At 42.4% G+C, this 15,630-nt stretch overlaps 2 protein-coding genes across 2 annotated transcripts; both read left to right on the plus strand.

Annotated features, from left to right (window-relative positions):
- Positions 1 to 364: 364 nt before the first annotated feature.
- On the plus strand, positions 365 to 6,239 carry LOC117059411 (serine protease 27-like). The gene is made up of 6 exons (XM_033171145.1): positions 365 to 416; positions 2,847 to 2,873; positions 2,966 to 3,128; positions 3,659 to 3,930; positions 4,637 to 4,809; positions 5,982 to 6,239. Exons 1-6 carry the CDS (start codon positions 365 to 367, stop codon positions 6,219 to 6,221), a joined length of 927 nt encoding a protein of 308 aa, XP_033027036.1. The 3' UTR covers positions 6,222 to 6,239.
- A 3,219-nt stretch (positions 6,240 to 9,458) lies between these two features.
- LOC117057575 (vomeronasal type-2 receptor 26-like) lies at positions 9,459 to 14,927 on the plus strand. The gene is made up of 4 exons (XM_033168419.1): positions 9,459 to 10,259; positions 11,404 to 11,631; positions 12,398 to 12,524; positions 14,026 to 14,927. Exons 1-4 carry the CDS (start codon positions 9,459 to 9,461, stop codon positions 14,925 to 14,927), a joined length of 2,058 nt encoding a protein of 685 aa, XP_033024310.1.
- The last annotated feature ends 703 nt before the right edge of the window (positions 14,928 to 15,630 follow it).

The following is a 15,630-nucleotide window of genomic DNA, read 5'->3' on the forward strand; positions in this document are numbered from 1 at the left end:
TGTGGTTTAGACCACAGCACCACCCGCATCCCAGGGAATGTAGCCTGCCCTAAATCAGACAGCTAATCCCTGCTCTCTCTCCTGCCATGTGCTGAGGGTCCTGTGCTGCCCTGTGCTGCCCTGTGCTGAGGGATTAAGAAATCCTACCTGTTGGTGAGGTTTATGTCAAAGAAATAATCCCCAGTCAATAGCAACAGACAACTTCCTAGGGGCTGTTGTGGTGAGTCAACATTACAGGGAGGACAAAGTCCACCGAGGAGGGTAGGTTGCAGTTCTAGCTATATTCTTCTATATTTCCTCTACCTGCTGAGCGGTGCCTCTGTTGAGAGTCACTCAGTCAAGTCAGGAGGTCCTTAAGTGGAAGATGCTGTATTGTCTTAGGATACAGAAGCTCATCATCCTCTCCATTCTGATTGGTAAGAGAATATTTCTGTCTCAGCACACCTGCTTTCAGAATGTGAAGCTGGGGTGTGTGCAGGAATCCTCAGAGCAATCTCTTCTTCTCTGCTTTCACTTTCCAGGCTCTCCCAAGGCAGATCTGAATTCTTTTTTTTTTGGGGGGGGGGGAGTAGGTTGAAGGTTTAGGTTGTGAAATTCCACTACATTTGGTGATCTTACTGAATTATGTGGAAAGACCAGTGGTGGTATTATTAATAATAATAATTTGCCCAGCCACTCTGGGCAGCTTTTAACAGAACATTAAAAACAGAATAGAACTTCACACATTAAAAACTTCCCTAAACAGGGCTGCTTTCAGGTGTCTTCTAAAAGTTGGATAGTTGTTTATTTCCTTGACATCTGATCGGAGGGCGTTCTACAGGGCAGGTGCCACCACCGAGAAGGCCCTCTGCCTGGTTCCCTGTGCTTCGCGTCTTGCAGTGAGGGAACCACCAGAAGGCCCTCGGAGCTGGACCTCAGTGTCTGGGCTGAATGATGGGAGTAGAGATGCTCCTTCAGGCAGGACCAGTGCTAGGGTTTCTTGCACCCTAGTTGAGACCACCTTCTGGCACCACCCGCCGCCCACCAAAGTCTGCTTTAGTGGGAGGTGGGGGTGGTGGAGAGGCAAGCAGCAGTTTCTCCACTGTAGCGGAGAAGCTGCTGCTCACCCCCCCCCCCCGCCCCCGCCAAATCCTGGTTTAGTGGGATCCAGCGCTCTCCATCCTTCTGTCCACAATTTCTAACCACAATCATGCATAAAAATAATCCATACAACCAGTTATATTTTAGAACGAAATACCTGAAGCACCACTTTAGCTAATGGGACCTCCCACTGCCACTGCGCCGCCAGAGCACAATTTCAGTTCTTATCCTGAAGCGTTATTTCTGGTTAGCGGAGTATGTAACCTGAAGCATATGTAACCTGAAGCGTATGTAACCCGAGGTACCACTGTACACCCCAAGTCCAAAGGAGCTCTTTTCCATAAGAATCCCTTTCTTTTGTAACTGCGCAATAATAATCACCATTTTGTTACCATCTTCAGCCCGAGCTGTCATATCTGATCTTGCTTTGCCAGCTTCTCCATTTGCCAGTTTTCCATTGAGGGCTGTGTATCATGCATTCAATTATAATTTTCGCCTCTTGTGTTTTGTTTAAGTAATTAAATTCTTTCTGGCTGAGCTTCGCCAAATCATGATGTAATATAGCTAGTACAAAAAGTTAGTGGTTGCTCACCTCCTCAATCCACGTTTCAAGATGAGAGTCCGTTTAAAGTCTGAAATTCCGCATCCAACGACTGTATAATTTAGGAGTCCCCCCCCTCCATCTGGAACATGCCTGTTCCTCTCCCCCCAAAAAACCTTATAATTATGAAAAACATGTGTCCCTTGCGTGTAGGAGTGGCTCTGGAGAGTGCCAGCCGTGCCATGCTCTTAGACCCAGCATCCCTGCCGTCGTACCTGGATGCAAGCTGACAGATCACAGACGATCTGCGGGCCTGTGAGACAGTCCTCTCCTACCCTGGGGAGTCTGCCAGGTCTAATTACACCCAGGTCTAATTACACCCATATCAACCCTGAATTACTAGCACGGCTGGGCTCCATTCGTGTGGGAGGCAGCCATTTCCCACAAGAGACCGGAAGTCCGAGTCTTCATTCTGACCTGGAGATGAACCCACCTGCCTGACAGCCCTGACACTTACACATCATCAGAAAGAGGAAATGCGTTTTTAAAAAGAGGATAAGTGAGGATATAGATTTGCCCAAATTTTGCATACGCTAATTTATGTGAATTAATGCAAATGTATAAATAATTACTGCAAGCAGAAATACAATACATATCAAATCATATCAAACCATAGAGGGGGCAGCTGTGACTAGGGGGCCTGTGTCTGCTGCCCAGGTGCTAAGCCTTGCTGGCCTATTCCAAGGCCCCTGCTCTCTCTTCTCATTATTCTTTATCTTTAAACTTGACTATGATCAGATAATGTCCTTCATACAGAGGATACTTCCTGACAGCTGAGAGGATAGCTCAGTCGGTAGAGTGTGAGACTCATAATTCAGGTCAGGGTCATGGGTTTGAGCCCCATGTTGGGCGAAATATTCCTAGATTGCAGGGGTTGGACCAAATTATCCTTGTGGTCCCTCCCAACTCTACAACTCTATAATGCAAATAAAGAGCCATACTTTGTAAAGTGGGACACATAGCCTCCTCTATGTAAAGGAGGACCTGAGACCATACAGGGATGTGGTAACTCAGACTAGACAGTACTGAGCTAAATGTTCCAGTGATCCTATTCAATATAAAACAGCTCCTTTGCATACAGCCACTCTCTCATTACAACCATTTGTGGCCAAAAATGATGGAAAGTTGAGGCTTCTAATAATTTTTTCCTCCCTTGTCTTTGCAGGTATTAGAGAAGCTGAGCCATCACCAGGTGAGTAACAACTTCTGTGATGGGTTTTGTCTTTTTTTGGGGGGGGGTATCATTTCCAATATGCTCACCAGCCCATCTTGCTCTCTCCACAGCCTGTGGCCAACTGGTCCCCTCTGCCCGCATTGTAGGTGGTGAGGAGGCTGAGGTGGGTGCCTGGCCATGGCAGGCCAGCTTGCGGATATTCGACTCACACCAATGTGGGGGAACCCTCATCGCCTCACGCTGGGTACTCACAGCTGCACATTGCTTTAGCAGGTGAGAAGAGAGCCCTCAGACTTATCTATCTTCTTAGGGGAAACCTGGAGACCTTGTTCCCATCTTTTTCTGTTTTTTTTACCTGTAAAATGGTACTCCCCTTTCAGACAATCCAGGCATTCTGGTAGCCATCTTCTCTCATTTCCTCACCAAGGTGGTTGTCATTTGCTATATATCAGGGTTGGGGAACCTCGGGTCCAAGGGGCCAAATGCAACCCTCCTTTCCTCTTTATCAGACCCCTCAGGAGTCTCCCAGGCCATGCCCCCTCCCCTTCATTATGCCCCCCCTTGCTAATCCTGCTTTGACTCATCCTCATTCTGGCTGGAATGTGCCTTTGAAGGTGTCTTCCCCTTTTCCTTTCTCACAGGACTCTCAAAGTATTTTTTTTTTTTACTCATCTGCTCTCATTTCTTCTCCTCTTCTTCTTTCACACTTTTGTACCCTATTGACAGTTTCCTTGAAAGCAGAGCTCTGAATGCACTACTGCACTCTCCTCTTGTATTTTATTAGCCAGCATCTCTGTCTATAGTATTACAGATCCTTCCTTGTTTGTCGTCGTATTGGGAGCCCACAATCTCTCATACCCTGGATCTGAAGCTGTGTCAGTTCTTGTGAAGCAAATCATCATCCACTCTGACTTCTTGGGATACAGGGATGGCAATGATATTGCGCTTATGGAACTGGAAGGCCCCGTCAACTTCACCCACCGCATCCAGCCTGCCTGCATCCCAGGACCTTCCATCTCCTTCCTTCCCAGGTTGGGGTGTTGGGTCGCAGGCTGGGGAAACATCCAGTCGGGAGGTGAGGAAGTCAGGGCTCACTACACATTTGATGGGCCCCTGGAAGGGCCCCTCTGCTGTGCCCCACTCTCCTGTGCTGCTGGGAAATCTTTGCCTGGAAATGACTGGTGAGCAGCAAGAGGACCACCACCACTTTCACTTTTATTTTCCACAATGCCCTGCAATTTTGGGACATTAAAATGGCGGCTAGACCCAGTCACCTGACACTGCTCAAGGCACTGGACCAGGAAAAACCTTTCCAAAGGAAACCCAGGACACAAATCAGTAATGGGCTCTTCAAGGGTGCCAGGGTGCCAAGCTACTCAAGCCTGCCACCTGCAGGCATCAGATTTGTTAGAGTCCCTATTTACCAAAGATTTACCTATTTACCAAAGATAGTTCCTGCTTTCTTTTACCTGTCCCTGGCAAATCACTGTGTTTGATGTTTGCCTTAGGGTGGCGGGTCATTTGTGTGGGTGGGTGCTTTTAATACAGAAAGAAATCCCAGGGAGAACATGTATTCCATCCTCTGTGTTAGTATAAATGGTGGTTAAAATGGAAACACTCATGGTCAGTTTGTCAACTCATTAGAGTTTAGAAGCCAGAAATGCCCATTTCAAAAAGTGCAAAGCAGGTTTCAGGAACGAGGCTTTGGTCAAAGTACGCCTTGGACAAATTTGCATTATCTCCCACCTCTCTCTCTCTCTCTCTTTCTCTCTCCCTCCCAGTCCCACTACCTGAGCCAGAGCTCCTACAGGAAGTGCTGCTTCCACTGATGGATACAGCTACCTGTGAGGCCCTTTACAGTGACTACAAAGATGAAAAAACTCCAAGTACTAGTGTAATCAAGGATGACATGATGTGTGCAGGATACTTGGAAGGGAAAAGGGATGCCTGCCAGGTACAATATTACCTGATATTACTTCCTCTGAATACCAGTTACTGGGAAACATAGATGGGACATATGGTTGGTCTCTGTGAGAACAGAGTGCTGGACTAGATTGGTGTTTGGCCTGATCCAGCCATGTTCTTAGGAAGATCCTGCTGGATCACGCCAAAGACCCGCCTCGTCTAGCAATCTTCTTCTCACCATGGCTAACCCACAGGCAGGACCTGAGTACAACAGCACTCTCACCACTTTTGATAAGCAGCAAGTAGTATTCAGGGGCATATCACCTCCTCTGGAGGTAGGATATAGTCATCATGTCTAACAGCTATTGATAGTTATTCTCTGAAAACATGTCTATGTTATTTCATATTTTCTTACAAAGGAATAATAACAAGTAATAATAATAAAAAACTTTTATTTATATCCCGCCCTCCCCGGCCAAAGTCGGGCTCAGGGTGGCTAACATCAGATACATAACATTGGTATAAAATCAAACAATAATTAAATTACCTCCTAAAAACATCTCAAAATCAAATTAAAGTCTAATTAGATGGCTTTCCACAGGGTTAGGGTTGGGAACAGTAAGTGTTCTCTGAACTGAAATTTCAGCCTTCATGACATAGGAAAACAGCCAAGTGAACAGCTATTTTGGTGGAGGAGGGTCAAGATATTAACCGATATACATGAAATTTCATATATAGCTATATAATCCCTAGTATATTAAGATAAGACCTTCGGAGCAGGCATTTAAAAAAAAAAGTTTCAAAAAAAAGTTCAAATCCCCCCCCCATTTTTTTTAAATGTTCCTTGCTAATTTGTCACCCCCTCCATTATGGAACACGGGCCGGCCGCCCCCCCCTTGCTACGCCCCTGGGGAGAGATGCATGTTGATCCAGTAGGAGCTAAAAGATATAAAATGCATCTGATCATCCTGGCAGATTTGATAAGAAAGGTTCAATAGACATTGTGCACCATTCACAATAAAAGGAGCCATATAGGAGGATGTGAGTCACCAATCTGGTCTCTCCAGAGTCACGGAAACACTTCTGCTTTTTTTCATCTCCAGGGCTTCTGAAGAGAGGACATTTAGCACTTCCTGCATAAGATGCAGGTGGTGGCAGTGGTGGGGTTGGGGATATGTTTTCCTGGTGGATAACCATTTATTCCTTTATTTTTCTTTACAGGGGGACTCAGGAGGACCACTCATTTGCCCATGGGGTGGGGCTTGGCTTGTGGCTGGTGTGGTGAGCTGGGGGGATATTTGTGCTGCCCCTAAGCGTCCTGGTGTCTACACCCGGGTCAGCGCCCACAGCAGTTGGATCTTGAGGCATGCCCCAGAAGTGACTGTCAATTTCATCAATGGTGCCTCAAGCAGGGGTTGTGCCCAGTTCCTGGTACTAATAGTGCTACACTGCCTTCGTTAACCACCAAAAGTATGCAGGGTGCATCTGGCAAAGGTGACTGGGAAAGCATTTTTGGATATATGAAATACCTGGAGTTCTGGGAAACATCATATAACAGTGGTACCTCATCTATGTTACAGGAGAGAGAGATATTCTATAGACTTTTTGTCAGCTTTACATTGCATTAAATCTAACCTTAATTTATTTTAATGACTTTCCACCAAGCGAGTGGCGGATGTCTCTAACTTTGTTTCCAAGTTACCCCACAAAGTAGCAAACCTTCAATCTGTTCCATTTAAAATTTGCTAGTTTCAACTTCTCAACAACAGCTAGGAACTGTGTCATGTGACTGTTACAGTTCTTCCTGTATTCAAGTTCAATTTGAATAGTTCCCACATCGAAAGCTTGATGAGAAGTCTTGCTTGTAAATGCAAAGGCTCTCTGTAAACTGTCAACCATCTGAGTGGCTGTGCCACAATTGTTGGGGTGAGCTAGCTGGGAGTGTGAAAGACTATCCATAGTAAAAGACACTGTTATATCATTTAGCCATCCTCATAGGTTTATTGAGATCCTGAAGTTGAGGCTCCAGTACTTTGGCCACCTCATGAGAAGAGAAGACTCCCTGGAAAAGACCCTGATGTTGGGAAAGATGGAGGGCACAAGGAGAAGGGGACGGCAGAGGATGAGATGGTTGGACAGTGTTCTTGAAGTGACTGGCATGAGTTTGGCCAAACTGCGGGAGGCAGTGGAGGATAGGGGTGCCTGGCGTGCTCTGGTCCATGGGGTCACGAAGTCGGACACGACTGAACGACTGAACAACAACAACAACATAGGCTTATTGATGCTGCATCATCTGTAGGCTTCTCGTGTTTGATTCAAGATTTGACCCCTCTTATTCTCAGAGTGACTTCCAATCTTCTCATCCATTGGGTAAAGTTACTCGCTGGGAGTCTAAGCAGTCTGGGACTGGGAGCAGCAGTGGGATTTTGGATATATATTGTAAACACATACACATACCAAAAATAATTGAAATAATGGCAGACAAAAATGCCAAATAATGAAAGATAGTCCTCAAATCTGGAAAGAAATAAAGGTCTTAAAAATTAAAAATCGGCTCAACTGAAAGCTTTCTTTGTGTTGTTTGACTGCACATATGTTGCCAGAACCAACATGGTACAAAACATAGATTCAAGACACAGATTTTCATGGAATTTTTTTACCTGGGACACCTTCAGTTGAGAGAACACTTCTATGCACAAATAGATGATTAGTGATTTCAGCTGCAATTCTAACCCCATTTAGCAGGGCGTGAATCAGATTAAATTAAATGAGACTCAGTGGTCAATTGGGGCAGATGTTCAGGCATGTTTAGCACCTGTGATTATTGTCTCTAAGGCAAATTCTCATCTCAGTTAAGTGGAAGGGGAAATGTCTGTTCAGATGTAAAGAGGGATTTTATTCAGCATTTCCACATGTAATCCCTGACTTTCAACTGGTTATTACCTTCCCCTTTAATTATCACGAGGACTGCAATTCATGCTGCTGCTTTAAAGAAACACCATGTGAAATTGCAGTTGCCAAAAGAAGGGGGGGAAGGAGTGATATAAATATATCATTTAGCATTTGGTGCAGGGGCTAGGAAAAGAACAGACAGGACACTTCCAGTTTGATCTCTGATGCTTTGCCTTTTATTTTAAATTCAAACCTTCAAAGATGGCAATAGTTGAATCAAAATGGTACTGAAAATGGTGAATATTGTTTTCTTGATTCTGTTACTGCTTCCTCATATGGCATGCAAGGCCCATATTGTCAGATGCATGGTTCAAGATCCACACCCTCCGCTTCATGAATATCATCAGTCAGGTGACCTCTTTATTGGTGGAATTGCTTCTCACAGCTTCATTGTCTCCAATTTCATACCCTTCAAAAAAGTACCCCCACAGGCATCTTATGAAGAGCTTGTGTAAGGAGATCTCTCTCTCTCTCTCTCTCTCTCTCTCTCTCTCTCTCTCTCTCTCTCTCTCTCTCATATTGTGTACTGGAAACTGTCATTGGTGCATTTGATTGGGTTTTCTTTTTTCAAAAAGCAAAGCAGTTAAAAGAGTGTCAAAATAAAATGACTTCATAACTGGAATTTAAGCTCCCCCCACATCACCTTCTGCTTCTCCCCAGTTTTATTCATGATATCTTTGTCCCATCTCATGTCTTTGTCTATGTCTCATATCCTGCTATCCTTGCTGTCTTCTTCTTCTTCTTCTTCTTCTTCTTCTTCTTCTTCTTCTTCTGTTTTGGACTTCTTCTTTTTCTTCTTTCTTCTTCTTCTTCGTCTTCTTCTTCTTCTTCTTCTTCTTCTTCTTCTTCTTCTTCTTCTTCTGTTGTTTTGAGGAGCAGGGAAGGTGTGCTTGCTATTGTATTATAAGTGAACATGTGAAATAAATCCTGATATTTCCAATAATACAGAATGTGGTTCTCATTCTAGTGTGTTGCCTAAGAATTATCAGCATATCTTGGCTTTGGCATTTGCAGTCAAGGAGATCAATGAAAACCCTCAGATGTTACTCAATGTCACCTTGGGCTTCTACATATATGACAGTTATTTCACTATAAAATGGACCTACCATGCAACTTTGCTACTTATACAAACATTGAATAAGTTTGTTCCCAATTACAAATGCAATATTGAATATAACCTGATTGCGGTCATAGGGGGATTGGACCCCCTAACATCCCTTCATGTGGCAACTGTTGTGGATACTTATAAGATACCACAGGTAGGATGTATATGTGTTGGTCTATGTGTGTGTGTGCAGAATATAAGATTTTAACTGTTTTGAAAGAGATGGGGTAGGAAGAAGAAAGAGGCAGAGACAGAGATGCATGCTGAGATGGGCATTCTTTTTGAGTGAGCATCAGATCTTCCCTCTGAAATACAGCCAAGTGGGTTATTCATAAATCAGAAACAAGACAATGTAAACGCTCCCTCAGAAGTACTTGTTCTCTCACTGTTCTTGTAATAATAATAAAAATACCAACACATTGTTTGAACAAACTAATACCTGGTGACAATGCATATGAAAATGTGACAAGAATCAACCATGTTCTAATGATTACTGATATGATATTTGTGAATTACTTTCAACACTTGGAAGCATGAAATGAATGCTATTATCTTCTCTTCCCCTCCACATCTATCTTTAGCTTATTTATGGCCCTCCTCCAGTGATGAATGATAAAACACCAGGGCTTTCCTTCTACCAGATGGCCCCCAAGGAAGACTGCCAGTATGCAGGGATTCTCTCTTTGCTCCTGCATTTCAAGTGGACATGGATTGGGATCCTTACCTCTAATGATGAATACGGAGATAGATTTCTACAAACTGTGGTTCCAGAGTTTTCTCAAAGTGGCATCTGTTTTGCTTTCATAGAAAAAAGTCACACACATATGATTTTCACTGAAATTAATGACATGTTCAATCAGGGAGCAAAGGTACATGATAACATTATTGACAGCAAAGCCAATGTGGTAGTGGTTTATGGAGAATCTCATAGTATTATGTTTTTGAGATGGTTTCCATATCTATCAGGGCAAGAGCACATGACAAATAAACAGAAAGGCATAGTGTGGATAGTAACAGCCCAGATGGAGCTGACTTCCATTGCTTATCAAAGGACCTGGGATACAGACATCCTTTATGGTGTTCTATCTTTCACAATTCATTCCAATAACCCACCAGGATTTCACCAATTTATTGACAGTAGAAAACCTCTCGAAACCAAAGGAGATGGTTTTATAGGACACTTCTGGCAACATGCATTCAGCTGTGTATTTCCAAATTCAGCAATGAGCAATGTGGATGGGGATATTTGTACAGGGGAAGAGAAGCTGAGCAATCTTCCTGGGCCATTTTTTGAAATGAGCATGACTGGCCATAGCTACAGCATCTACAATGGAGTGTATGCCGTGGCCCATGCTTTAAATGCAATGTCCTCATCTAGACACAAATATCGAACAATGGCTATTGATGGAGGACTGAAATTTCCAAATATAAAGTTGTGGCAGGTAATGGATTTGTAGGGGGGGGGACCAAAAGGTCACGTTGCTTGCTCCATTTTTAATATTTCTTCCTTTCCACATGAGCTAGAAATACACATGACTCTTTAAAAAAGACCAAAGCTCAGAATATTTACTTTTAATAATAAATTGATAAATAATAATTATTTTAACAGTTCCAGTTCCCCATGTCCATAAACTAATTCCAGTTCACCTTAGACCCTTTACAAAATGAACTAGTTCTGTTTTCATTCAGTTCACCATTCAATTCAGATTCATCCAAATGATCCTTGAATTCAGAATGATACAAGCTGCTGTGATTAAGTATATAACATTCTTTAACACACTAAGAAAACATCAAAACATGCACAGTGGAATGTGAGCAGTTTAATTTATTTCCCCATATGATTATTATCTTTAAACTTAAAGACTCAAATTGTCTGAAGACAGAAAAACATATGCAAGAATTCTACCCCGAATGAACTTTTACCATTCCTTTTATTCCCATTTCTCTTTCATTTTTTTCTGGATTCCTACACTGAATAGGCAATGCAATACTGAGAGGATTCTCTATGAATGGATCCTCTCAACTGAAATTTAACTGAATTTATTATAAACTTTCAAATATGAAAAAAATATTGTCTTATTATCCATGGCAGCGGGAAGGAACTGGATCTGGCTATTGGCAACTCACCATCTGTCAAGTGATAGGTGGTTACTTTAAGTCTTGCTTATGGCTGGGGTTAGCTCTGCTAGTGAATTCAGTGTGGGGAGCTCAGTAGCACAGCAGATCCTTCCAAAGTTGTTATCACCAACCACCAACTGCTTGGTGATGACAGCAACCTCCCTTGCCAAGAACCAATCAGGAATGTCACATTAGGGCCCTACACCTGACATCACATATGACCTCAGGTGTGGGGCAGGTGGATGTGATTTCTGGAAATGGCCATATGGGCCTAACTGGACCGATGCAGGATCGAATAGGCACATGGGCTGGAAGTTCCCCAACTATGGCCTATGACATTGTTGGCCTGAAAAAAAAAATGAAATCAGTTTTGACAAAGAGGCAATGGTCTTATACTCTGAAAGATCCAGAACACTGTTGTCTAATCACAGCCTTACCTAAACTTTTGTGTTTGTTTTTTCAATCCAGCTCCATCACTATCTAAGAGGTGTTTCCTTTAACAACAGCGCTGGTGATAAGGTTTCTTTAGACCAGAATGGGGAGTTAATCGCTGGATATGATATTATAAACTGGATTTTTTCTCCAAACCAATCCTTTCATAGAGTGAAAGTTGGGAAGATTGATCCACGTGTTTCGCGAGACCAAGCATTCACCATCAATGAGAATGTCATAGCATGGCACCATTGGTTTAACCAGGTAGGGTCTTCAGATTACGTGACATTGTGATGTTCTGGGCAACATCAGACACACACACACCCCATCTCCTTCCCAAGTCAGCATGCCTGATACCTATTCATTTGTGCCCCAAATATACTAGGCTTCAGACAAGCATTCTGTTTTTCATACTAGGTTGAAGTCTTAAAATGTGGGATAATACTGTTGAGCATCTACTGCTGGGATGGGCAACCTTTTTGAAGATATGTTTGCATGTTTTCACATCACACCACTGCGGTAATATTTGAAAGACTGAAACCACATTATAGTGGATAATTGGGTGGAAATCCCATAGACAATACTAACACACTCCTACAATTTCCAGCAATAGCATTGTGGCATAAATTAAATACATGTAACATAATTTCCACGTCTTCATCCCATAGCACCTTGATAGCATTTAAATGTCCATGGTAGCATACAAAATATTGCAAATAGATGGAGGATCTTTCAGACCTAGTTATATGACTCCTTTCTCGGTCTAGTGGCAATTGAATGGATACATATAGGTCATGGAACACACCATAATGCTCCTATGATGTTCAACATTAACATGGTGGTGTTTGATTAAGGTATTCAACAATGGTTCAAGTTTCAGTTTCAGGATATATGTACATCTAGATGTACATAGGTGGATATATATACATATAGATAGATATACTGTATAGATTTACATCTATCTATATCTGTGTACATCTGAACTCATTTTTCTCAAGATTAACATTCTGCTCTTTCATTTCTGGATTAGGTTAAGCCTCTTTCTGTATGTAGTGAGAGTTGCCATCCTGGTTCTAGCAAGAAAATGAAAGAGGGGGAGCCATTTTGCTGCTATGATTGCACCCCATGTCCAGAAGGAAAGTTTTCAGAGCAGGAGGGTAAGAAATATGCTGTGCAAAGTTATCACGCAATTTGGCGAGAATGCAGAGGACACATCAAAGTGCAGCATCACAAAGCGAAAACAAATGAGAATGAAGAGGATGCAGCAGACTAATTTATTTCTCCAAATTGCATAAACATAAATCCCAACATATTTCAAACACCAGACCTTCATTAGGGTACCGTAAAAAAAAGTATATTTAAATATTGCAATGAATGTTGTGAAAATTGTTTTCTAGCAAAACTTGTTTGACATGTATTGGACTTGCTTTGTGGTGCTATCAGTTATTCTCTCACACCTGTTATATGTTCAGGTGTTTCTTTAAGTCAAAATAAATTGCATATAAAATAACTGTGAATAGTGGTATCTAAATGGAATATTCACTCACCAGCCAACCAGCTATCATTAGGTAAAAAAGGACCACATATGTGTTCAGTGGAGGGGGGATCTTGTGCGGATATGAGTGAATTGGGTCATCCTGTCTGCAAGTCACTGATTCTGCATCCAGCCCCCACTGAATGATACATAGAATACATAGGAAAGCAAACACAAATAAATGCATAGAAACAAGCTGGTTGCTTGAGACGTGAGATTTTGGCATTAGATAAATAGAGCTGGTCAAATGAAACGGGCAAACTTTAGAGATCTAGCCATTCCATAGCTGTCAACGTTTCCCTTTTCTTGCGAGGAATCCTATTCGGAATAAGGGAATTTCCCTTTAAAAAGGGGGAAAGTTGACAGCTATGAGCCATTCACAATGGCTTTCACCAGTAGTTCACTCTGACAACCAATAAAGGTAGGCACGAGGTGTTCAATACTACAAAATAAGGGATTGTGTTGAGCCGTGTTCGGGCATTAACCTGAAACTGGGCTGAAACAATGGGTGGAGGTATGGGAGTACATGGACATTCACACCTCAACCTCTAGATGTGTGGACTCATTTCTTTAAATATTTGGCATGAGTGGCTGAAGGGGGTTTCTAAGTACATTCAGTTTAATCCCCTTAGAAGCATTCATGCAAACACTTGAGCATAGTTTTGTTGTGCTGCCTATCTTGTTACTTAACAGCTCATGAAAGTTATTCTTAGCATGTTGTTGGATAGCCACTGACTTCTGTTCTGGGATAGTCACTTGTGGAAGATTATTCCTTATGTGACTCCTTTCCTCCATCAATGTTACATAATGTGAGTGGAAGTGCCATATCATTTGCATACCACTTATTCCACTTCAAAACAAAAGGAGAAATGCCTCAGGAATGAACAAAGGAAATGATAAATATGTAAATAAATATGTTGTTCGAAAGAACATAATACCTTCATGAAGATGCTAGGTAATGAATTGTAACCTACTCCACCATCTCCTAACTGGACACATTTCAAAGGATTGACCTTAAAATGATTCGCGAATATGAATTGGTTTTTAAAAAAACCTTATATGGTAAAAAGTTACAATATGTTTGGCTTGTATGTAAAATTGTGGTTACCTAATTTGTTTTTCAGACATGAACGACTGTTCTACGTGTACGGACAAAACCTATCCAAGCAAAAGACAGGATTTCTGTATTCCTAAGGTCATTACATTTTTGTCTTACACAGAACCTTTGGGGATCAGTTTTACCTTTTTGGTCCTTTCTTTTTCTTTGATCACAGCTGTGGTGCTAGGAATGTTTATGAAGCACAATGACACTCCCATTGTCAAGGCCAACAACCGCAATCTCACCTACACTCTCCTTTGCTTCCTCCTCCTCTGCTTCCTCTGTGCATTACTTTTCATTGGCCAGCCTGGGGAGGTGACATGTCTCCTTCGACAAACTGCTTTTGGCGTCATCTTTTCAGGGGCTGTTTCTTGTGTGCTGGCCAAAACCATCACAGTGCTTCTGGCTTTTATGGCCACTAAACCTGGATCTAGGATGAGGAAGTGGGTGGGGAAAAGACTTGCCTACTTCTTTGTTCTTTTCTGTACCCTTGTTCAAGCAGGCATTTGTGCTGTGTGGATAGTAACCTCTCCCCCATTTCCAGATGTTGACATGTGGTCAGTAATGGAGGAAATTGTCCTGGAATGTAATGAGGGTTCAATGACTATGTTTTATTGTGTTTTGGGCTATATGGGCTTCCTGGCAATTATCAGTTTCATTGTGGCGTTCCTTGCCAGGAAGTTACCTAACAGTTTCAATGAAGCCAAATTCATCACTTTCAGCATGTTGGTCTTTTGCAGTGTTTGGTTATCCTTTGTTCCAGCCTACCTGAGCTCCAAGGGTAAATACCTAGTTGCTGTGGAGATCTTTTCTATCTTGGCCTCCAGTGCTGGACTGCTGAGTTCCATCTTTGCCCCAAAATGTTACATTATTGTGTTGAGGCCTGAGCTGAACAACAGGGAACAGCTAATAAGAAGGAAAGCATGAAGATATCTTTAACCCTATTCAGGCATTAGGGTTCTGTGTTAAGTAAAAACATGGGAACAAGTGCCATAGCTCTTCCCCCTCTGTACCTATTTATATTGCCCTCAATTCACACAGGGTAAGTGTATTAATTAGAGAGTCTCCTATATCCATTGTGGTTTCCTGTTTACTCTCCTGCTTTTCCAAGGTTCCTAATATGTTTATGATGATATGTTGTTGCTTGTCAGTTTCACTGCCTCCATAGTTCCCTATACAGCTGTAGTTTAAATGCACAGGGAGTCCAAATGGAGAGGTCCAGAGCACTGTCTGTTCCATCTGTACTGTATCAGCTTCAATTATTGAAACTTGAGTACAAGATGTTTGCAGTTGTACATACATAAAACATTCAGAATAATTCCTAAAAATCATTAATAGTTTTCCTCACCATAACCATGCAAAGAGGACACCACTAAACAGGCCCCTGTGCCAAGTGATTGTCTGTACAGTCATACCTTGGATCCCAAACACCTTGGTACTTGGACTTTTTGGCTCCCGAACACTGCAAACCCAGTTTGCGAACGTTCTTTGGATCCCAAACACATGACGGGGCTTCTGCAGCTTCCTGCAGTCAATCAGAAGCTGCACTTTGGTTTCCAAACATTTTGGAAGTCGAACAGATTTCTGGAACAGATTCCATTTGACTTCCAAGTTCTTTGTCCTGTATAGT

Source organism: Lacerta agilis, chromosome 14, assembly GCF_009819535.1.
Source record: "Lacerta agilis isolate rLacAgi1 chromosome 14, rLacAgi1.pri, whole genome shotgun sequence".
In the NCBI taxonomy this organism is placed as follows: domain Eukaryota; kingdom Metazoa; phylum Chordata; class Lepidosauria; order Squamata; family Lacertidae; genus Lacerta; species Lacerta agilis.